The sequence below is a fragment of the Hermetia illucens genome, chromosome 1 (assembly GCF_905115235.1).
Source record: "Hermetia illucens chromosome 1, iHerIll2.2.curated.20191125, whole genome shotgun sequence".
NCBI lineage: Eukaryota > Metazoa > Arthropoda > Insecta > Diptera > Stratiomyidae > Hermetia > Hermetia illucens.
Window position 1 is genome coordinate 1285460 of NC_051849.1, and position 25489 is coordinate 1310948.

Consider the following 25489-nt stretch of genomic DNA (forward strand, 5'->3'; position numbering starts at 1 on the left):
CTCCGGGCGTTGGTTTTTTCCACTTTTGTAGGTGTTGTGGCTGCAATCGTGAGATTACCGACTTTCGCGGGTACTCTCGCCGGCTCCGCCTTCTTTGGTGAAGAGGCTTTTTTCTTCTTCGGGACTTGGTGTGGTCCAAGAGGCTCGCTGGTACCGTCTCTAGCCCGTTTTCCTGTCTTCCCGCCTGCTTTATCACGGGGAGGCGTCACCTGCGTTTCCCTTGTGACCTTGCCAACTGACGCTTGGGAATTCTTTTCTTCGAGCGCCCTGATATAAGACAATTTAATGCCTCTTATCAAGGCTCGAATATTTTGGTGGATATTCCGCCTCTCCTTGATGAACTCGCACAGTTCATTTATTCGTTCCCCGAGTGTAACGAACGCCATTCCGGTATGTTCCCGTTGGCTTTCGCGCCTTGCGCCACAAGGAATGATCTCGATTAAGGGACTATTCGTATTTCTTTCAGAGTCCCGCGACGAATCTCGACTACCAAAAAGAACCATTGTTCTCGGTGGTGATCTCCCAAGCTTCGAACTCCTCCTAAAGGGATCCGGTGTGGACCTAATTTCCACTCCACCATTATCTCTTGTAGCATTAGATGCCACAGTAGCCAAGTTTCCCACTACTGAGGCACTGCGGTCGTTGGATATCAAGAGCCGGGAGCCCGCTTGCTCACTCCCAAAAACCGCCGGCACTGGGTTTCCGAAGCCCTGCACCGTAAAAAAACTACTTTTCTCCTCTTCCATATTTGGTTTAATTTCTGGGTGTCCTTCCCATAGCCAATTTTTATCCACGGGTGGGCGTTTACTTCCCACCTACCCGGCCTGCGCATAAGCATGCCCATACACGCACATCTCCGGATGCGTGCATGTGCAAAAAAATGTTGTAGAAATAGGATCCTGAACTGCAGCTTAAGCTATCAATGAAGGATGAAAAATATATCTGACAATAGGGGCCTAACAGGAATCAAAATTGGCTCAACAGCAACGGCTTTATCGGGGAAAATTGATGATTATCGCATTTCGCTAGTAAATATGAGGAGCAAGGAGCAATCACAAGCAGACTGAATGTGGAGAAAAAAACTTTAGGTGACTATTTGCGGCTGTTGTCTTCGGATGTGCGAAATAAGAGAGGCACTGACATCGGCCTCGAGCGACACCTTCATTTTATGGTCGTCCGCCTTCACTTGCATATCATCAAGGTAAGATGGTGTATTCTGCAGCTTGCCTTCGCTTGAATACCGCGTTCGCATCTTCTAGCTGGGTTGGTGAGCTTCGACCTAAGAAGCTCAATACGGTTCGCTTACGGGTCTGCCGTCGTTCGACAGTGAGAATTAGTCCTTTAGTAGTCTAACTATTTTATCAACAGACAGAAACAACGCAAGAACCTTTAAGTTTTATTTTGCTTTAATTTCATTTTTTTTTATATTTTTTTAATTTAGATTTAATTTAATTTTTTTTCTTTTATATATTTTTACTCATTTTCATTTTACTTTTATATATTTTTTTTGCTTGCATGAATATAACATGAATTTGGGAATTTTTTTTTTTGATTTGAGGGCTTCCTCATTCCCTCTTCCTCCTTGACTCCGCAAAACCTTAAAAGGGAGATCGTCTAAATAATGGCCTGAGGATATCAAGGATGGGAAGGAACCTTAGGGGCCGCGCCTCAATAATTACCTGAGGCAGATTAAACAATGATCGGAAGTGTGATCCGTCGTGGATCTGCCCTCTCGATCGTGGCACTCGGGTCCGGAGACTTACGGCTCCACGCGCGCGGTCGAGCCGTTTTTTTTTATTTTCCAGTTTTAGCTCGCGTTCTAGTTTTTATCGTTAGGCCGTCGCGAATTCCTTTGTTTGTGATCTATTTTTAAATCCGGTGCGGACCCAGGCATGACACGTGAGGGATCAAAGCTCTCAAAAGACCCCACCGTATTCACGAGCCTGGGTAGAACAGAGGCGTGCAAGAACGTATCAATCGAGCACTTTGACGGAGTTTCAGTCTTTTCGGGCGGACCTTCACGGTCAATTTCGACAACTTTTTAGGTTTCTGGGATAGCTCTTCCCTCTAGGTCGTTTTCGGCCACTTAGGATGATGGTTTGATTTTTCTATTCCCATTAAGTTCACCACATACTATAACCTCCTTTTATTGTAGATCCGGTTTTGGAAAATACTGTGGTGTATCACCTCGGTTGAATTATTGAGCGAATCAAGAAACTGCCACTATATGGTGCCTAGGCTTCGAATTGCCCTTTATACCGATATCTGGTCAAATCAGTCAATAATAGTACATTATTATCACTTTTAGTAATTGGCAGGAAAACCTCCCTTAAGTTTTTAACTAAAATAGTCCATTTTTTGCAAACTACAATTTTTAGGTACGCGTCAATCCACAAAGCGGACACGACGCTGCTTCGGGGCGGACACGGGTTTCAGCCTGGACAGAGAGACCGCCTTTTTGTGTCCACCGATCTCGAGCTAGAAGAAATGTTCTCCCCGCTCGGGAACGCGATACGGGCCCTCATATGGAGGCTACAGCGGCTTCCGGACGGCATCCGTCCTGACCAGAACGTGCGTGCACGTGTCCAGTTCCTTGGGCGAACAGGCAGGTGAGGACGAGTGTCGAGTGGGTGGTGTGGCTTTTATGCGTCGGAGATTGTCCCTCAGCAGACGCACCAACCCCGACTCTGTAAGAACCGATCTCTTGTCGAAGACCGGATCGCTTGGGAGTCTTGGGTTCTCCCCGTATACCAGCTCCGTGGGGCTGGCAGCAAACTCCTCTCGTCGGGTTGTACGTAGGCCAAGTAAGACGAGAGGCAAGACTTGGGACCAGGACGGATCGTCGCGTGCCATAATGGCGGTTTTCAGCGTCCCGTGCCAACGTTCTAGCATCCCATTGGATTGCGGGTGGTATGCAGTAGTCCGCTGGCGTTTAAAACCAAGGAGTTTGCCTAACTAGGAGAAAAGGGTGGACTCAAATTGCATTCCCTGGTCAGTGATGACCACTGCAGAGACGCCAAAGCGAGGTATCCACTCTCGACAGAGGGCTTCGGCATATGATTGCGCCGTAATGTTTTTCAGAGGTATTGCCTCAGGCCACCGCGTAAACCTGTCGATGATTGTGAGATAATACCTATAACCGTGCGAGTCTCGCAAAGGCCCTACTATGTCGAGGTGTATTGTATGGAACCGCTTGGTAGTGCGGGGGAATGAGCCCACTTCTTTCCTTACATGCCTGGAAACTTTACACTTCTGGCATGCGATGCACTCTCTGGCCCAGGAATTGACGTCTTTATTCATAGAGGGGCAGAAGTATTTCTCGGTGACGAGGCCGATTTGTTGTCCTGATGCCTGGATGCGCTAATTCGTGAACTGCGTGGAACACTTCCTTGCGAAAGGTGGCCGGAATGTATGGCCGAGGTCCCTTTTCCGAGTCTTCGCAGCAGAGAGAGAGGTTTGAGCCGAAGATGGGTAACTCCTGAAATTTGTATTTGGGGTTGGATTTGACGCTCTGTAGTGCTGCGCCATCCTCCTGCGCCTTGGCAATAGCCGAGAAATCGAGTGAGGCCGGGATGTTAACCTCGGAGACACGAGACAAAGCGTCAGCGACTATGTTGTCCTTGCCGGACACGTGCTGGATGTCTGACGTAAACTGGCTTATAAAGCTCAGGTGTCGAAGCTGACGAGGGGACGCTTTGTCGGGCTTCTGTTTCAAAGCATACGTGAGAGGCTTATGGTCCGTGAACACTGTGAACGGCCTGCCTTCTAGGGAGAAACGGAAGTATCTGATGCTCAAGTACGTGGCGAGCAGTTCGCGATCGTAGGTACTGTAGTTCCGTTGAGCGGAATTCAACTGCTTCGAGAAGTAGCTCAACGGCTGCCAAACTTGATCCACCTTTTGGTGAAGGGCAGCACCTACTGCGATGTCAGAGGCATCAATAAAAACGGCTAGGGGTGCATCTTGCAGAGGGAATGCCAAGAGTGTAGCGTCGGCCAGTTGTTGACGGGATTTGTCAAACGCGCGGATAGCCTCTTCAGACCACACGATCTCTCGTGTGTCCTTAGTTTTGGGGCCAGACAAGTACGTGTTCAAAATGGACTGGTGATGGGCGGCCTTGGGCAGGAAACGACGATAGAAGTTTAGCATACCCAAGAACCTCCTTAACTCCTTCACTGTCTTTGGACGCGGGAAGCTTGTTATCGCTTGCACCTTGTCTGGGTCGGGCTATATTCCTTCAGGGGAAATGAAATGGCCGAGGAATCTCACCTGTTTTTGGAGAAATTTGCATTTCTCAACGTTTAGGACTAAACCAACCTCAAGGAGACGTTGAAAAATGCATTCGAGATGGGCTAAGTGCTCAGACTCAGTGGAAGAAGCGACCAAAACATCATCCAAATATACGAAACAGAACTCGAGGTTTCGCAGGACTGAGTGAATGAACCTTTGAAAGGTTTGTGCCGCATTGCACAATCCGAAAGTCATTCGGGTGAACTCGAAGAGTCCAAAGGGTGTGCATATTGCCGTCTTTGGAATGTCTTCAGGAGCTACTGGGTTTTGGTGATAAGCCTTGGTTAAGTCCAAGGTCGAAAAAATGCGGCAATTCGCGAGGTGATGCGCAAAGTCGTGGATAAGTGGAATTGGATATCGGTCAGGAACAGTCTGTGCATTTAGCCTTCTGTAATCCCCACATGGGCGCCATTCGCCGTTTGGCTTAGGGATCATATCCAGTGGGGAAGACCAACAGCTGTTTGAGGGTTTTCCTGGAAGGCTATTTGAAGCGTATGACCTTTTGACGATTTTGGAATATATTTCAGAGAACCTAAGAAATTAACTGCTCTTAATTGACACATAATTGTTGAGTTCGATTCATTTTGATTTTTCATTTTTGCTACGCTTTTATATATTCTGTGGCTGTCACAGAATGGTCAGATTGAACTTGTGTTTACGCAATAATAACAAGTGAGAAGACAGTTCCAGGGAAATTAATCAGAACAAATTGTCAACCAAGGTGGCATGGCTTAGAATGTAATTTCGTAAGCCTCATATCATCTTATGTCGACAGGGACATGACAATGATTATAAGGCGGCAGTAAAAGTAAAAATATTGGGTAGTCATGGGTAGGTAATTTGACTGGTGATTTACTGCTTCCACTATCTTGATATGCAGCAATTAGGTCTGTTGGCCTCATATGCTTGTTAATGTCAAAGATCATTCAAAATACCTCACAGTGTGGTTGCCTTTCACTAAGCACATGCAACTTTGTTGCAACAATTGTAATTACCCCTCAATTTAATAATTTAATTGAAACTAATATATAAGACCCATTAACACGTTTCCAGCCATTAGTGTTAAAACCAAATGTTGATCATATGTTGATTAATGCGCTTGCCTACTTGCTGTGTTTTTTTTTTAATTATTTTTTTCTGCAGGACAGATCAATTATATCTAAATATTTACCGCATGTACTGGTTTTGTTGCCGCATGTCGTTTGATATCTTATCTGCATAAGCTGATCGCCTCTCTGACGCTTGCAAATCCAGATCATATTGCCCTCGCAAATCTTTCTTGCTCAGAACTTGATAGGCTTGAAGGATAGCAATGAATTTCTGGTTTTCAGCACGAGATCCACCGGCGGCTCTTTTCATGTCGGGATGATTCTGAAATGAAATGGCCGTTTTTTAGAAAATCTGAAATATGTTAGTGCCCTCGAGTTTTCAAAATCATATCGTACTAGTATGTAGATGGACGAGCAACTCATGGATATATAATTATTTCTGAGTGAAATTATGCGGTGTTTCCAACGATTAATTATCTGAAATAATAAAAAACTTGTTTCTTTTTCGTTGGTGTGGATATTTATTCTTACAAATACCGATATTTCGGGAACCACTTGCTCCTTTCATCAGTGCTAACAAGCATTAACAGCGCTACATCCACTTTCACTGTTGTTAGCACTGATGAAGGGAACAAGTGGTTCCCGAAATATCGGTATTTGCAAGAATAAATATCCACACCAATGAAAAAGAAACAACAAGAATTTTATTATTTCAGATATAATTATTGTTCCTGTTTAAACATTATAGAAGGTCGCCTTCTCGGTTCGCGAATACCAAATGCATTTTCGATTGAAACGGTAATGACTTTGCTGGCATTCTATGTCATCTCTAATGAAGCAGAAATCGATACAAATTGAATGTGACTGCAAAGTGATTTTCGATATCATCTGTCTGACTACTGAAATGATACATTAATATTTCGTAATGATTTAATCGCTGACAGGAGTCAAACTACCAACTTTGTAACGGACACATTTCGATAAAGCTAACCGCTAAATTATGCAAGTACCAGTCGCGTCTATTCAAATAATCAGAACTGCCACTTCAGGTGAATTGAAGCTGAGCATTATGCTGGAACGAATTTATCTTGAAATCTTGTATCGATCAAGGCATAATTCACGGTGAAATATGAAGTGATCATCCAGGTGAACATGTTAACTAATTGCCTATCACCTTTTATGGAACAGAATGCACACCATTTACAATTTCAATTGACTATATCGGAGTATCTGGTGATTGATTTTCCGATGGCTTAATGCAGTTTATTCACATACATGAACGGCTATGTGGACTACTTTCTAATTCAGGAGTTGTATCATTAATTACTTAGCTAGTCTATAATTTACTGTAAATCTGCTGCGCTAAAGAAGCATTTCAAGTAGTGGGGTGGACTTAAAGAGGATCCTACCTCTTGCATTTACCTCGGCATCATGGATCACTTTCTCCAAGACCAGGTTAAAGAGGACGCATAATAGGGCCTCCCCATGTCGTAGGCCGTTGTTGATATCGAATGGTCTTGAGAGTGATCCTTCTACTTTTATCTGGCCTCGCACATTAGTCAGGGTCAGCCTAGTCAGTCTTATCAATTTTGTCGGGATACCGAATTTTCTCATGGCCGTGTACATATACACTAGGCAGAAAAAGTGTGCGTACACTCAGTAGTATGATACTTTTCCTTAGTAAAACAAAAAAATTAAGCTAATTTTTGTGGCGAATTTATTATCCAAACATTACAAATAGTTCCGTAGTTTTAGTGTATTTAATTCACTAAGTTATAAGTCTTACAAAAACCAGGTTATAAAGCCAAAAATTAAAAGAATCGCAATAATTCAGTAGAAAAAGTCTGCGTACAGTAAACAAATATTAAAAAAAAATTATATTTGAGTAAATATGAAAAGCAAATCAGTAGCTTGTAGGATACCCTTTTCTTTTTATGACCTCTTTTAATCTTTTCGGCATAGAAGATACAAGTTTAGATGTTTCTTCAACACTTATTTTATTCCATTCTTCTTGTAATACATTTTTCAGCATATCCTTTGAAGTTATATCGTATTGGCGAATTCTGCGTTCTAATAAATCCCACAGATGTTCTATGGGATTTAAATCTGGCGATTGTGGGGTGTATGTAACTGTTTGGGAACATTATATAATAGCCACAGCTTATTAACCTCAGCCGTATGCTTAGGGTCGTTGTCATGCATAAAATAAAATGCGTCACCCAGGCGTAAATTTTCAGCACTTTGTTTTAAATTACGTTTTAAAATATTTAGGTAGTCATATTTGTCCATGGTAGACTCTATAAATTGCAGCTTTCCTACGCCACCACTTGCCATACACCCCCAAATCATTACTCCGCCACCACCATGCTTTACCGTTGGCATCAAATTTTCTTTATTCAATGCTGTACATGCTTTTCTCCATACTATTTTTCTTCCTTTTATTCCAAAAATGCAGTATTTACTTTCATCTGAGAAAAGCACATTTTCCCAGAATTCATTTGATTGGTTTACGTACTTATTCGCAAATTTTATTCGTTTTCGCCTATTAGTTAATGAAATAAATGGTTTCTTACGTGCAACTCGCCCATGGTAACCAGCTCTCTTGAGTATTTTCCGTGCAGTATCAGCACAAATTTTTTTATTGAACTTAAGTTCAATATCTTTCGCGATTTGTGGTGCAGTTATTCGTGGATTCTTTTTCACCGAACCTATAATACTTCGCCTTTCCCTAATCGACAACTTCGATGGACGACCAGATCGTGGCTTCGATGTTATTATTCCCGTCGATTTAAAGTTGTTAACTACCCTTTGAACAGATGAATGTCGCCTTCCTACTATCCTGGCTATTTCGCGGAAACTTTTTCCTTCTTCCCATAATTTTATTATAACTTTTCTTTCACTTACACAAATCTCTTTTCGCTTCAATTCCATAATAACAATTATACACACAAAATAACGAAAAAACGTCCTTATTTTTCACACTTCAAACACAGCCATAAACCAATAACTCACAATCAATTTACTCCAAATGGCAAGGATTTATATTTCGGGGAATCACCTAATTATGTGGCTGTACGCAGACTTTTTCTACTGAACATTTGTGACTTTTCTTATTTCCCTTTTTTTATTTCAGTTTCCTTGAATTCTAATTTCGTAAAAGTGGCCTTATCAAAGCAACAAGACCACAAGCAATATGCAAACACTAAAATGTTTTTAAAAAACTAATTTATTCGTGTGTTTTACTAACGAATAACCAGGAACTGCTTAGTGTACGCACATTTTTTCTAGCGAGTGTATATGTATGTTCTGAGCGTATGGGGCTATCCGGTCCAGCAACATAGCGGAGAAGATCTTATAGATGGTACTCAGCAAATTGATACCAATTCGGCTGTAATTCCATCGGCCCCTGGCGACTTATGATTTTTAAGCCGATGAATTGCACGGACTGTTTCTTCTATACGTGGCGGTGGCAGTATTTGTCCGTCGTCTTCAGTTGGCGGGACCTCCAACTCGCCGATCTTCTGGTTGTTTAGTAGTTCATCAAAGTACTTAACCCATCGCTCCAATATGCCCATTCTGTCGGAAATCAGATTTCCCTTTGTCTCGACAGCATGAGCATCGAGGTGTGTGAGGCTTCTTCCTGCTGACTTGTTGGTGAAATTTCCGCGCCTGGCAGGCTTGCTCCCTGTACTTTTCGAGTTCACAGGCTTGTTGATTCTCCCAGGCTTCCTTTTTCCGTCTGTGAAGTCGCTTCTCCGCCCGACGGAGTTCGTGATAAGTCTCTGCGCGTGCCCGCGTTCTTTGAGGATGCAACATTACTCGGTATGCGGCATTCTTCCGTTCCGTTGCTAGCTTAACACATCGTTCAATAAGTCCCGGGACTAACTATGAAAACAACATTTTATCGGCAAAATTCCTTATTATTCATCGACATAATCTCCTTCAAGGGTTATACAATCATTCCAACGCTTCTCTAACTTTTCAATGCCATGTTTGTAGAACGATTTGTCTTTTGACTCAAAATGAGCCTCAGTAGCAGCGATCAGCTCCTCATTTGAGCCAAATCTTTTTCCCTGGAGCATCTTTTTCAGATCCGAAAAGAGCCAGCAGTCGCTGGAGGCCAGATCCGGCGAGTACGGAGGATGAGGAAGCAGTTGAAAGCCTAATTCGTTGAATTTGGTCATCGTTTTGATTGACTTATGGCACGGTGCGTTGTCTTGATGAAAGATAACTTTCTTCTTCTTCATGTGTGGGCATTTTTTCGCTATTTCGGCCTGCAAACGATCCAATAACACCATGTAGTAGTCGCTATTGATGGTTTTTCCTTTTTCGAGGTAGTCAATGAAAATTATACCGTTCGCATCCCAGAATACGGACACCATCACTTTGCCGGCCGACTGTTGTGTTTTTGGACGCTTCGGGCGGCTTTCACCGGTCGTACGCCATTCAGCGGACTCCCGACTTGACTCCGGAGTGAAATGGTGAATCCATGTTTCGTCCACTGTCACATATCGACGCAAAAAATCCTGTTTATTGCGAGTAAACAGTGCCAAACAGCTCTCCGAATCATTGATACGTTGTTGCTTTTGTTCCATTGTGAGCAAACGAGGCAGCCATTTGGAAAAAACTTTTTTCATAGCCAATTTTTGGTGCAAAATAGTAAATGCACTACCAGTTGATATGTTCACCATCTTAGCTATCTCGCGCACTTTCATTTTGCGGTCACCCATCACGATTTTCAATACTTGCTTGGTGTTTTCGGGAGTAACTCCCTCATTTGGCCGACCCGGACGTTCCGCATCATTTGTATCAGCACGACCGCGTTTCACGTCGAAAACAAATGGTTGTTTTCGACGGAGTAGAGTCCGGATAACGTTTTTCAAGCCATTGCTGAGCTTGAACAGTGTTTTTTCCCCATTAGAAAACAATGTTTTATCAACACACGAAACTTGTTTTGGTCCAATTTTTCACGATTGCAAAGGTAGCGTCAGTTTAACCACTATAGCTTTCTTGATTATGTTTCGAATTACATGAAATTTTGACACATCTTATCTGATGGTTGGTACTTCTGAACCTTGGTATATAAATGGCATTATTAGCGCCATTTCTACGCTAGTCCCGGGACTTATTGAACGATGTGTTACATTCATCGTCAAATCAGCCGTTCCGACTCTTTTTGCGGCTGGGGCCAAGTATGTTTGTGGCCTTATTTATGATAACGTTCTTCAAGTGATTGTGAAGATCATTTGTTCAGCAGTTCAATTTTATTAGCAAATGTGAAGAAGTTAACTGTAGCTCACTGTATGCGTGAGCGTTCACAGTTCCCATCTCTCGCCTAAATTTGGGGTCAATCGCTATAACCGTTTCCGAGAAAAATGCGCGTGACAAACAGACAGTAAACCGATTTTAATAAGACTTTCTTTTACACAAAACCTTAAAAAGGGCTGGGAAGAAGTAAATTCTTCACGAATGGAATTTTAATATTCCATTCGAATGTCAATAGTTTTCGTTAATTATGATGTTAATTAGAGTGAACGATATTGAAAGTTTGAACCACTATAAGTTTGACACTTATAGCCGGTTTATTTGAGCAGATATCGGAACAGAACATATTTTGAGGCCAAGATTTCATGAAAGCGCACCTCCGTGATTTTTTTTTTCGGATTTTTGAGTTGGATAGTTTCAGAAAATGAGTACTGTCTCACCTTAAGCGTGCACATTTTTACCCCTTACTCGCGCGAACAATCCATATCAAAATTAGTATCAGTTTCGAAAAGTATTCATCGAGACTTTTCATTTGATATTCCACATGACTATATTCGATGAAAAAAATTTTACATCCCTGCTTTGCATGTATGGGAAGTCTCCCTTTACACTCCACGTAAATTTATGTCACTCGCTATATGCACACGATCTCGTAGTTCCCAATGGTTTGTAATGATAAGAATGGAAATAGGAGATCAGGTCGATCATCCTGAGTGGCCGATAACGACCTAGAGGGCAGAGCTATCCCAAAAATCTAAATAAATTGGCTAAATTGACCGTGAAGTTCCGCCCACAAAGATTGAAGCTCCATCAAAGTGTTCGGTCGACACGTTCTTGCACGCCTCTGTGCTAGCCAGGCTCGGGAATGTGCGGGGGGTCCTTTGAGCGCTTTGATCCCTCACGCTTCACTACTACAAAACAACGTGTCTATTCCGATGCGTCGGTCCGCACCGGATTCTACAATAGACGTTAATTAGGATTTCGCGACGGCCTATCGAATGATAAACAGAATGCGAACTAAAATTGGAAATTAGAAAAAAAAAAACGGCTCGACCGCGCGCGTGGAGTCTCCGGACCCGAGTGCCGCGATCAAGGAGGGGAAGATCCACGACGGATCACCGTCTCAATTATTGTCTCTTCCGCATCAGATCTTGTGTGAGGCACGGCTTCTGAGGTCGTTATCGGCCATCATCCTGATGATCGACCTGATCTCCTATTTCCATTCTTATCATTACAAATGGCGCCCAACGTGGGGCCCAAAATTTCCTGGATTCAAGCCTAATTTATTATTTGCAGGTTTCCTGAATCAAGTGGAAGATAGCCTATTCCGGCTCACAGCTTCGTTCGGTGGTGTCGGATAGAGAATCAATAGATTCTCAACATTGTTCCTGGCTAGGCTCCACGTACACTTGCCTTCAGATTTCTAGTTTTAGGTTTCACGCCTTTTTCCCCGGAAGCAAGTGTTCCTAAGCCTCAATTTCCTTTCCCACCTTGTAACGTAGAGTTTCCTGTCCTATCCTTGGTAGTATACAATAAGAGCTAGTCGTTTGTTGTGTTTGTCTTGAGATTTAACGTCTCGTAGGTGATTGCCTTCCAGAAGCCTCTGGATCTACGGGCCTTTGCGGCTATAAGCTGAAAGGTATTGCCGTCCGAGCTTCTGAGGAGTGTCCTTCCCTACCTTTATGTGAAACGGCTATCTCTTCGTTCCAGAATTTGAAGAAAATTAAATATTCTTTTTTCTTCGTAGGGATGAAGTGACGGGTGAAATGAGTCCTTGATGGAATACGGAGGTAGTCGGCTATATGCTGTGCCGTTCCGTCCTCAATGATTCATCTTCACTTTGTTCTCTGACTTCAGACGAGGAAGATTGAATTCTCGCGACCCTATTTTGCTTGTTTCTTTTTTTTAATATTCTGCGACGGGGAGCAACTCGTTTGTTGTCTCTTCATGAAAAATTACTGTGTGTGGAAGTTTTCTGCACACAGATGGAAAAAAAATTATGCGGTTGGGATGGCATTTTGGTCATCCGAGAGTTCTGCGGGAATGGAACACGAGTTGAACATTTAGGGAGAGAGGAGTCCTCGTAGTTCGTTTTTTTTTCTTTCTTCTTTTTTATTATTTCCACTCCTATCATTACAGGTTCACCAAATTTCGTTCGGATCGGTTTAGCCGTTTTGGAGTATAGTGCGTGTCACGGACAGACAGACAGGCAGTGAATCGATTTCAATAAGGTTTTGTTATACATAAAGCCTTAAAAACAGGTAATCATTTTCGTTAATGAGTGTAACAAACATTATTTAGGAGTAAATGGACACAGGTAAATGAGTAGTACCTAGAATTTTGTATTATTGACACAACAGAATATTTGCTTGCAGTAGCTGTCTTTTAGAAAGTCGACATAGAATAAGGGAAAGTTTCATTTAAATTTTTTTATTCAAGAGTTCCATTATTATTTTGTGTGAAACAAAACCTTATTAACATTTATTTAATATCTGTTTGCCCGTCTGTCAAATCAGATCTATTCGGAAATGACTGAATCTTTCATTACGAAATTTGGTGAGAACATGCAGTCTATAATACCCCTTACTTGCAACATGTGGCATCATTTTGCGTTGGATTTAAGGGCGGGGTTCCCATATATGCAAAAGAAAGGTCATCAAATAGTACTTTTTGGAACTGATCTTACTTTTGATGTGGGGAGAGTGGGCTGAAAAGTTCATAGGCTTTGGGACTATTAGGATAAGTCCATATGATTTTTAGTTAATCCCAACTTTCAAAAGACACGCGTACAAATTTGAAAACTGTCAGACTATTAGTTTGTGGGGAAGAGCATTTTGGACTGCTGCTGATTTGGCAGTATGCCTACGATCATTGTCTTGCTGGAGGACAATATCTGAAGCATTCACATTCAACTTATCCACAGATACTGGGAGCTCGGTTCTCAAAATACCAATATACGATGTTGCATTCCTCTTTCCCAGTATTTTATGAAATATTCCAACGCCTGTGGACATCATACATCCCCACACCCTTAGGAAATATCTGCCGAATGTAAGGGTTGGCTGCCATTAATGCAATTTCCTCACTGGCAGTTTTCAACAGAAACAAACGGTCATTCAATCCCAAACAATTGATTTTTGACTCGTCGGACCACAATCTTTTTCCCCTACCCTCGACAGTAAGAATACTATCTTACGAAATCTAGGTGTTAGTCGTATGCCTGGCTGATAACAAGGGTTTTTTGACTTCGACTCGCTGACATTGCCACATTTAAGTCTTAATTGATGGAGCGTTGCTGATCACTCAACATTTTTTTTATTGTTTTGATGTTAAAAGATGGTGGAGACAATTTCGGCGGCGAAAGTGGCTGCGGCAATGATGGTGGCTGGGGCTGCGTTGATGGCGTCCGGCGCTGCGGTGATGGCGTCTAGGGCTGCGGTGTCTGTGACGACAGCGGTGGCAGCTACTGTGTCCGTAACAACAGACATGGCGGCGACGGCGACAGCGGGGCTGCAGTGACGACGGCGACGAGTCTATTTTAAAACGGCAGCGATAAAATGCACATCACATACTCAGGATTTGCATCACGGAATCTTGCTGGCACCGCGAAAGCCTTCTCAATATCTCCTCAATTTTCCCGATTTTTTTTTTTTGTTCACCGATTATTTTGTGGTACGGTGGGTGAGCTGGTGCTTTGACTCCTGCGGCGATGTTCGCTCCGGGGTCACCAATTTTGAAGTTAAAAGAACATTGATGTTTACTTTTATTTTTACAACACTTCTTTATTATTTCCTTAAAACAATGGAAATGATAACTTCAAAATAACTTTTTACATGACCCTTTCACTATCTCTACCACAACTTTCGCTCGTTATTTTTTTATCAATCTCGTCTTGTTTCTTTTTTTTGTAACCCATTTTTCTACTGTGACATCTGATATTTTTTTTTTCGTCACCTACTCTGCTCTTCACCCTTGTAGCGAGGTCTGAACTGAGTGGAGAGCGCCGGTGACGTCATCTGTCCGCTGGCATTCGCAACATTCGAAATAAATTTCGAATGCTATGAATCGTGCCGCGCCACAATTTTTGGGCGACCTCCGTCATTTTTGGTTGGGAAAATATCCATATTTTTGCGGATTTTACTTATTAAACTCATGGATACGCTTGCCAATGATCAGATTCGCCGATAGGATACATCTTCCCTTAATTTGAAAGTCTTTAATGTATGGTTGGTTCCTCACTTCCACTCGCAGCCCACAAATGCGATCAGGCTTGCTGCCAACACGATTCAGTTATGTAAAAATAAACTTATTAACATGCTAGAACCCGTTACCATACAGCCTTAGATTTACATAAGATAGAATTTGAAACTCGGCAAAAATGTAATCGATTTTGAGAGTAATTGTATGTTTATGCTAATGAAGTTTGCAAGTTTTAAAGCGGAAATAATCAGATTCGTAAAATCAATTTAGATTCGTGCATATATATGTAGCGTCCAGCTGTATTCGGACCTGGCACAACCGATTATATTGAAAAACACACTTCTCTAATAACAATTATTATCTTTTATTGGGGCCCAATTAACGTAATACCATCAATTAGAAACTTACAACTTTTTTTTAACAGTTTTTATTTAGTTAGTTCATATATGTGCCAGTGCCCTTCTAGGGAAGCTTGATTTCGGAAAATTGATAAATGCTAAACGGTCAATGGTATACATGGATATTGCTTTTCTAATGCAGTTTATATAACGAAACTTTTGGAAAAGATCTAAAGGAAAATATCAGATTTTATTGTAAAACGTTTACAAAAAAAAACTACTAGGTGTCGTTCCATTTAGTAAATTCATATCGATATCTTTGGTTTTTTTCCGAGGTTTCTTCTGAATATCATGCATGTGAATGGAGTTGAAAGCAAGACAAAGTATATGGTGGCAACGTCAGCATCGAAAACCAACCAACCAACAACATCAAATCGCACTGGTCAAACAGGAAGAATAAGGATAGAAGAATACAACTTTGAGACCGTTGACAATTTCTCCTATCTAGGGTCGAAAATCACAACCGATAACAGCTACGATGATGAAATCCGCGCACGGTTGTTGTCAGCTAACAGAGCTTATTTCAGCTTACAAAAACTGTTCCGCTCGAAACGTCCCACCATAGGGTCAAAGCTCTTACTGTATAAGACTATGATCTTGCCAGTCCTCATGTATTCCTCGGAAACTTGGGTTCTCAGCAAGAAAAATTGCGAACTCTTGGCCGCGTTCGAGAGAAGACTCCTCCGAAGAATTTTTGGCCCCCGACAAGAGGATGGACGATTCCGCAGCCTGCATAACGACGAAATCTATGAGCGATACCACCGACCGTCCGTATTGTGGATAAAATCCGGCTCATCAGGTTGCGGCGGGCGGGTCACTTAATCTGTATAGATGAGGATGATTCAACCCGGAAAGTCTATAAGGACAATATCTATGCTAGGAAAAGCAGACGAGGCAGACTGTCTGAGATGGAGCGATGGCGTAGGTCAGGACGCCAGGCAACTTTTGTGGATATCGAATTAGTTGAGAAAACCGGAGTGTCTGGAGTTCCTTATTAAGGCAGGCCTAGACCAGACACCGGTTGTTGTGCCGTTGATGATGATATTATGTATATGCCCACAAATTGAAACTAATCGATCTCATAATCAATTTCGGATCGTCAGGGGTTGTTTGCACTTTGTGCGCGTATACATATGTATCTACGAGCGTATTCACAGCAAGCCGAAATGGTGAATTGAAATGCGCATAAATATATGCTTGTAATGCAACCACAGCCGCAATTGTCAAATCTCTTTGCCATGATCACTACAATTATAGTCAAGTAATAATAATTCGTCATTTTTAAAAGATCCTATAGGTCCTATCCGAGCCATATGGATTTACACATTTTGCTTGATCTAAAGATGTTACCTGATTATGTGTCTTACGGATAAACGTTGGGTACGACAAATTTTTAGTATCACTAGCAATTAGTTCTTAGCAAAAAGAGTTGCGAACTCTTGGCCGCGTTCGAGAGAAGAATCCTCCGGAGAATTTTTGGCCCCCTACATGAGGATGGACGATTCCGTAGCCTACATAACGACGAAATCTATGAGCGATACCATGACCGCCCGGTTGTGGATTAAATTCGGCTCAGTAGGTTACGGTGGGCGGGTGACTTAATCCGTATGGATGAGGATGATCCAGCCCGGAAACTCTATAAGGGCAATTTCTATGGTAGAAAAAGAAGACGAGGCAGACTCTGTCTAAGATGGAGCGATGGCGTAGGTCAGGACGTCAGGCAGCTTTTGGGGATATCGAATTGGTGGAGCTCGGCGCAAAACCGGGATGTCTGGAGTTCCTTATTAAGGCAGGCCTAGACCGGATACCGATTGTTGCGCCGTTGATGATGATGAATGAAGTTATATGCTCTTCGTTTTTTTTTGGGTGTATAGCGAACCAGATTTTGTTACAATATATGGCGCTTGGTGTGAAAATTGTGGCGATGCTGATTACCTCCAGATACTTGCCTGGAATTGCAACTTTTAATTACCTTTCTTTTCTATCGAAGTGATCTGCTCCCTAAAAGTGAGTTATTTACTAGAGGGTTAGAAGAGCAGTCACTCGGTAGAAGGATGTTCGAATACCGCAGCGAGAAGCAGGATTGATATTGGATTCAAATAAACAAATCAAATATAATATATAAACATGACTTCCATTCAACTTCTGCTATCAATCTCACCTGGTACTCCTCAAAGTGATGACATCGAGTTCAAAAGCAGAATTTTCGGGTTCAAGTAAGCAGAAGAGCAGTGAAAACCAGAATGCCGGAAGCACGCAACAGGTCTGTAGACATGAGTACGACTGCGACCGAAATAGTGGAAGCAAGCTTTGTGAGCTATAACGGACTCACAACAGCAATACTTCCAAGTCATGGCAATGGTACCACCACGATATTTCACCGAATTCTGCGACATAATTTTAGAGTCGGTGACAGATAACTCATATAGCCGCTTACGCGAACAACTATTAAAGCGGTTGAATGCCAGCCAGAGCCGATACTGCGCAGTTTATGGGTAAGATGGCTACCATCTACTCTTCAACTGATTATGGTGATTGGTGTTGCTGACAAAGTTTACGCCGCACTTCTTTCGACACCATGCATCGCGGAAGCAAATGTTAAGCCAACTCGCAGAGCTGCGAGCAGAGATATACGCAGTTAAACAGCAGATTCACTTCGTGAATTCATCCAGAAGCGAATCTTGACGTTCTCGGTAGATGTCGTGTGCACAGCGCAGTTCCAAAAATCTTCGCCCCAAGGGTATATGTTGGTACCACTGGAGCTTTAATTCCGAAGCCATCAAGTCCATGAAACCGTGTAGTTGGACTTCGCAGAATGCGAATGGGTCCATTTCATCCCTTTCACGCCGCTTGTCTATGTCTGACCGAAACCCGAAAATACGGTCGCCGATGTAAACAAAACGCTCCCAAAACCGAGGACCATGTAAAAGGAGGTGTTCCAATGCAGCGACGCAAAGACAACAGCAGGGGGAACCGCGAACTCTGCAACGATCACGTGACCAAGAAGTGCAAGCAGTGGCGTCAATACCTCAGTAACGGAGTCAGCAAAGCACATCGCAAAATGAATCCACAAATAATGCTGCTGTCTTAAATTCGCTAGACAGTGCCCCCGCGGCTATGACTAGCCTTCTGCTATCAACCTCATCCGGTAATTCCCAAACGTAATTTATAGTTCAGTTGTTTTTTTCGTGTTTGGGTAGCATATTCTACTTTGCCGGTTTATCCTAGTCTTAATGACACTTATTGGTCTTTATTATTTGCGGAAAAGATAGATCTGTCTGTTGGAGTAGATTTCCTGAACAAGAGCGACCATATATGGTCACAATTTAGAAATCTATGTATTCAGTGTAAGCTTTCTAGTCCGACCAAACATGACACCTGCTATTATCGTCTTATAGGCGAACAGTTATGTAAGTTTTGTGTCAATGTTTAGGTTTCCTTTACTACCAGATCTAGGTTCAGAGATGGAATATGGCACTGATTGTGCGATTATGTTAATGCCTACTGCGTCCGTCATTGTTTTAGTTTGGTGTCTACTGGTAGTTTCCTGATGATATATTCTAATACCAGGATGAATACCACATGAGCCAGACCTAGCTTTAACTTTAATTTTTTTCTAAATTTGAGTGCGACAATTGAACGGATATTTGTGTATTCCCTATTCTCGCAATAGATAATATACAGATAATAAAGCACCTCGAAATCTTGATCGCCAGAGAGCCGCCTACACTTTTCGATACACCTATTCATTTCCTATTCAATAGGTTACGCTGGGCGGGTCACTTAATCCGTATGGATGAGGATGATCTCATCTGGAAAGTCTATAAAGGCAATATCTATGGTAGAAAAAGAAGACGAGGCAGACCCTGCGTAAGATGGAGTGATGGCGTAGATCAGGACGCCAGACAGCTTTTAGGGATATCGAATTGGTGGACCTTGAGGCAAAATCGGGATATCTAGAGTTCCTTATTAAGTCAGGCTTAGACCGGATACCGGTTGTTGCGCCGTTGATGATGATAGCTAATAGCTAATAAATGGCAATCCCTGCCGCCATCGTTATCCTGCAAGCACGGTTTGCGAATTTTGCTGTGAAGGTTTCCCAAATAATACGAAGATGATATGCTCGTATTGCATTTTCTTCTTGTTATACCGATCATTTCAGTCGCAAACGAACTAATTCAAGTTTTTAAATATCACCCGCCGAAAAAATTGACATTTTTAGTTCTTCAGAATGTTAACTCAAGAACACAACTGCATTTGCTTTGCCCAGCTTAGACGTGTGCTCTGCAGTTTTCGCCCTGAATATAATTTGCATTTGGAAAATTTCACCTCTGACCAAAGCTCGTCCGTCAACAGTTCTGCTCAGATGTTCTTGAGAGGTTAGATGAAGCACTTGTGGTAAAACCTGGCTATTCTAATACAGTGTTGAAATTAAACGCGAATCCATACATTGGAAAGCAAGCGGGTGAAACTGTAAAGCAAACTTATTACTTCAAAGTTTCGGCAATACTGCGAGAGCGAAATCGTGAGATGCCGTCTTTTGGACACATCAGTCCGTCATGCATCATTTTAAAAAACTTCACGGTCTTTAAACCGGCTGACAACAAACAAGGGAATAACGCCCAAAGCTATCGAAAACAGTGCGAAAGGGGAAATAAAAGAAAAAATCGGCTCGATCGCGCGAGCCGTAAAACTCAAGACCCGAGGGCCACGATCGAGAGGGAAGATCCACGATGGATCATAACCTCCATCGATGCTTCTTCTGCCTTCGATCTTCATTGAGCCATATAGATAAAGGATCCTTCTTTTAGCGTAAGTTCGCGCAGTTAAGGTGGAGAAGGGAAAGAAGTCCTCAAATCATAGATTTAGATAGACTTCATTGTTATAATTAAATAAATCAATTAAAAATGAAATAGAAACAACAACTAAAAAATATCATTGTTCACAAAAAGAAAAAAAAAAAGAAAAAGAATTAAAATAATAAGGAAAGGAGAAGGAGCAAAGTTGAAGAAATAAAAAAATAAAATATAAACTTCTTGTAGCATCTACGAAATGATACTAATATTATTGTTAACTATAAAGGTATTTTGGGGTTCTATGATCTGTGTTTGCCAGCGGGCTAACCACCTTTGTTAACGACACCGCAGTTTTAAGTTCCCACGCAGACCCAAAACTAGCTTCTTTGTAAATAGAATGACACCTAAGGGAAGTAGAAAACTGACTTCACATGTGGAGTATGAAAGGAAGTAACTTTCATTTTGCGAAAAAGAAATTGTCCTCAAGTGAAGATCAACAACATCGCTATATCCGAATCGGATCACGTTAATTACCTGGGGATACACCTCGATAGAAGACTCACCTGAGTACTTACTATTCGTCGTCCCAAGGTTCTGGCACTCATTAATCAACCACTTGGCTATGTTGTACGTCGATGAGTTCGAGTCCGCAATGATTTCTCGTATCTCATCTCCTTCCTTGTGGATCTTCGGTTGACATCTGATTCTTGGAAGCGCAGGATTAGGCATTCGGAGTCGCCCAATATTCGGGAATACCACACTAGCTACCTTCAACGCTCGATCGACCCTTTTGATGGATTCGGGTAGTGTGTTGTTCCTCAGTTCGAAGAAGTTTCCACTCTCCAATTTACGGGCTCTGTCAAATCATCTAACATCAATCTGATTCAGCGATCTCACTCTAAAATTCTGAGATGTATATCCGGTGCTCCCTGGTATTTCCGCAACGTCGATCTCCATAAAGACTTACAGATCAGAAATTGAGTGTTCCGCTAATAAACACATAGCCAAATTGAAAATTCACCCCAACACAATGGCTAAGAGAATTTTGTCTTGGATCGCAGAAAAGTGATTGGACTTGCATCAGTTTAAAAATTTTGCTTTTTTTTTACATAAAAAAATTATCACTCACGGTTACCTAAAATGCACTACGACTTCACGAGACACTCGCACTCATCCTCTACTGTTCTGGGCCAAGTGCCTTTGGGGCGACCTACTCGTCGGCCATCTTGGGAGAGTGGATTCCACTGCATGGCGTAGCCAGCAATCCAATTGTCATCCCTCCTTAATGTGTAACCTATTCACTGTCACTTCCGTCTTTCTATCACATTGCATACGAGTGCCAGGCCTGTCCGCCGACCAAGTTGTTCGTTTGAGACAGTGCCAGGCCAGCGTACTCCGATGATAGGTATTGATGAAAGCTTGGAACTTTTGAGTAATAGTGGAGTTCATCCTCCATGCACTACTTCCTTCCACAGAGAGAACACTAACACAGAACAGTTTCAGCTTGATCTTAGTGTTGAGATAGCTGCATTTCCAGATTTTAGACAGGACACCTAAAGCGGATCTAGTGCTGTTAATGCGTTGGGCGACATCCGGTTCGGTGCCACCGTCCGCAGAAACCACGCTTCCTATAAATATAAATTTATCGACGTTTTCGATGCTCCGCTCATTAATGCCGATAGGGAGAGTGCGATGACCCGTCAGACTGTCAGGCTAACAGAGAGAGCTAAGTTCACTGGTCCGGCCCACAATGATCGTACGTGGAGATGAGAATTAGCAAGTATTATTTGCCACTACATATTTTTTTTTTTTTAATATGTCAACTTAAATTAGTTTTTGTGATAATAAGTTGTACAGTTCGGTGATTTGTTTTATTTAAAATCAGTATGTGCTATTTTGCACTAATCATTCACATTGATCTTAACCAGGAAGATGAAATAGGGAAGGAATGAACTAGGAAGGGTACTTTGGGATAGACAATGTCTTGTAGCTTGAGAAATTAACTTTAAATATGAAACAAAAGGTGAGAGTAGACGCATAGGTCTGAAGGTCGATTCTTTTAGGAAGCTGATTAACTCCTCAATCTGAAGTTGATTTCCTTCTTTTAGAAAAAAACTCTTAGGGCGTTGAAAGACTCTTTTCAACTGAATTTGTTCCCAGCCATACTGTGCCTCCTACACTCAAAAATAAAGTCGTCTATTGTTTCCTGCACGTCAAACTTTAGACAATTTTCATTGTTGATTTTGCAAATTTTCCGAGGAAAGATTTGTTGTAGACATGGTTTGAGTAAATTATATTAAAAGTTTTTACAATTGCAACACTATTTGTGGAGATGAAAGATGGTATTTTAATGGGCAGTTCCGGAAAGATTGCCGGGAAATCTTTGCCTTCTAATTTCGACGTTGCTTGGAATTCATCTTGCCAGTCCTTCTTGATTTTATTCTGCACCACCCATAGTACATTCTCAGCTGTAAAGGATGAAACCATGGTGCCTCCGCTGATTAGGGCTGCCTTTGCTGCTGAGTGCGCCATCTTGTTGAACATAATTTCACGTTTAGTTGGGCAAAACAATGTTCTTATCTCCTTGAAGTTAAAATTCGTTATTGGGTCAATTATTTACCAAATAATGGGATGTCTGATGTCTGGCTTCTCCAAAAGATTGCATGCTTTTTGGGAGTCTGTGATTATTGCTGTCTTTTTTTATCGTTCATTTGCCATTTGCGTGGTCATTTTTATCCCATTCAGTTCAGCAGAGAGGACCGTCATTGCTTGCATCCTGTAGCCAGTTTTGACTCCAGGGTGGTCAGAGACAACCGCACAGGTGGTGTTCATAGCCCATGTTACTGCATCAGTTCCATATAGGGCAAAACCCCTGTTACTGAGTTTTGCTATTTTATTTTGAATTTTAACTACCCAACCGTTTCTGTTCCCATTTTTCTTTCTCCTCATAGATCTTGAAGATACCAAAAGCTTGCTGGAAATTCTTATAAGTTACCGGACAATTTTTAGCTATGGGATTGTTTATGACCAAACTATAGAAGGAGGAAGCAAATCTTTTGAGCCTTACCAGCTTCTTAGAGGCCAATAGCGCCTTTGTGAACTTAAGGGGGGGGGGGGGGGGGGGGTTACATGATGCGATGAAGAGTTAGCTGAACCTAAGCATCTTTTCAACTGAGACGCCACAATCGTGGCTATTCTGTTGTCCATGTAGTTGAGCATCAAGAGCGTGGAGACAGCAGTATGATCAAGCACTGGTCTCACAATGGTTTTAAACAGTTTTACGGTTCTCTCAGGGTTTAATCCCCATGAGGAACCTGTGGCAAAGTTCACTACTCTCGAAGCTGAGGATCTTCTTTATGATTGTATTATTGACGTGATTTTTCAGGGATATGGTTTTTGTAATTGTTCTGCCCAGAAATCTTGTTTCCGATGCCTGACTGACGTACCAAAATTTTACATGGTTTGCCATTATTTCTTCTACAAGCAATAACGCTAGATTAATCCCTCTGTTCACTGGGAGTTTCAGGGTGTTATATTTATTTACAAAAAGGTCAACCTGTTTTTGTTGTAGTCTATCCAACTGATCATCTCCTGTCCCCATAGCAAGGATGATAAAGTCATCTGCGGATTGGTAGATGTCAATTGAGTCATTGAGTTTATGTACAGATTGAAAAGTACCGGACTGGGGTAGGCCACTGTTTCCCGTGCACGACCACTCATCCAGCTTCAGCTTCCCGTATTCCAGAAAGCGCAGAGTTCAAGAGTATATGTCAGATGGTATGTTTTTTCTCTCATAGTTTCGGCAAGAACGAGTAGGTCCACTCTTTCTGTTTCGTACGTTTTGCTGATGTCAAAAGACACCGCTTTCACGACTCTGCCCTTACTCTCGATTACAGAAATTTTCAGCCGTTTAAGCACGTCGTGGTCGATTTCTCTTTTCTGTACGCATGTCAATGTTTCGCATGTACCTTTTTCTTGTTTTTAGGAAGAAGGAAAGCATTTCCTTGGCCATACCGTTAAGAATTTTGGCGAAAGTGTTTATTAGGGAGATAGGTCTGAAGTTCAAATCAATGCGGTTTTTGGGTATTGGAATAATCTTGACTGTTCTCTAGTCTTGTGGTGATTTGAGGGCCCTCCAGGAAAGTGTGGTTTGGTTTCTTCATTCACTCAGTTTAGTATCTTATTCCCGTCAGACTGAGAACCTTGGTTATGTTGGTGTTTATCTTCAGTTCAACTCTACTTGACTCTCTTTTCAAATCCAGAGCTATTTGGCCAAGGTCCATGACCCGGGATAACGCAATACCTGTTTTATAGCGATATTTCTTGAACTTCAAAGATTCAGAAAAATCCGTTGTGCTACCAACTCGAGTCTCTCCTTGAGGACAATATTTGTAACCGATTAATTAATCGAACAATGCATAGATAACGAATTTGATATTATTCACACTAGACGCAACACCCCGGCAAGCGAAGTTTTTAAAAACAAATGAGGATCAATGGTTAATCGAAATACTTTTCCTGTTGCATACCTCTTTGGAGAGCCTCAAGAAGGCATTGCGGATTTCCTGCTCCGAGCAATTGCGCTTCAAATTTAGGACATCGTATAAAGTCTGCTTACTGCTGTACAGCCGGTAACTAGAATTAAGGACGTAATTCAGAAACATTTGAATCTTATTGCGTTTGTGGAATACAGTCATACTTTATAAGGGATAACGTCGTCGAGTTGACTCGGACCAACAATTTCGATGGGAGGTTTTGCATAACAATTTTGAATTTCAGGCGAACTGCATTCCGACACAAACAAAATCCGACCAGCGGATCTCTACTGAAAGTAGGAAGATTGGCTGACGACTTCTAATTGCCAACAAAAAGTTGACGTTCGTGTTTGAAATGAGTGAAATTGAATGAACCAGCTGATGCCTTTGAGCCGCTGTAAATATATTGTAGGTTATTGTAAGTGAAGGTGTATGGCTGTCATAGCCGTGGCTTTGCTACTTAATGGATAAATTATTGAATATTTAATGCATCAACCACAGATACAGAAGCTTTCCGAGGTAAGTACTTTTTATATGTGGAGAGATTGTCCACGCAGCACAAAGATTGTCTAGGCTTGCCAAGTAAGGTTCTCTTCGGAGGATTTTTCTCTCGAATGCAACAAAGAGTTCCCAATTTTTCTTGCTAAGAACCCAAGTCTCCGAGGGATACATGAGGACTGGTTTAAAAGCAATGGAAATTTATGAACGAATGTTGAAAGTGTATAAGAACTCTTCGTTTTCAATTAGTACATTAGAAAGATGGGTTGCTGAATTTAAAAATGGCCGTACAAGCCTTGAAGGCGATCCACGTCAAGGACGGTTGAAAATATCACCAGAAATCGCAGAAAAAATATAGGATATCGTATTAGAAAACCGGCGAGTGACGGAAAAAGATTTACTAACAATAGAACAAAAACACGTTCGAATGGGACTTTCTTAGCAAAATCTAGGGCGTTTT

The 25489-nt window shown here is 41.9% G+C and overlaps 1 protein-coding gene across 1 annotated transcript in view; it reads right to left on the minus strand.

The window, feature by feature from the left end:
- LOC119653949 (dnaJ-like protein 60) overlaps positions 1-24905 on the minus strand; it is a 29502-nt gene extending 4597 nt beyond the window's left edge. Inside the window, exons 1-3 of the mRNA XM_038059113.1 lie at positions 24696-24905; positions 24526-24631; positions 5460-5659 (exon numbers count right to left, since the gene is read on the minus strand). Coding sequence (XP_037915041.1) covers positions 5460-5659; positions 24526-24631; positions 24696-24757 — 368 coding nt within the window. The 5' untranslated portion in view covers positions 24758-24905. The remainder of the gene's footprint in view (positions 1-5459; positions 5660-24525; positions 24632-24695) is intronic.
- Positions 24906-25489: the final 584 nt, after the last annotated feature.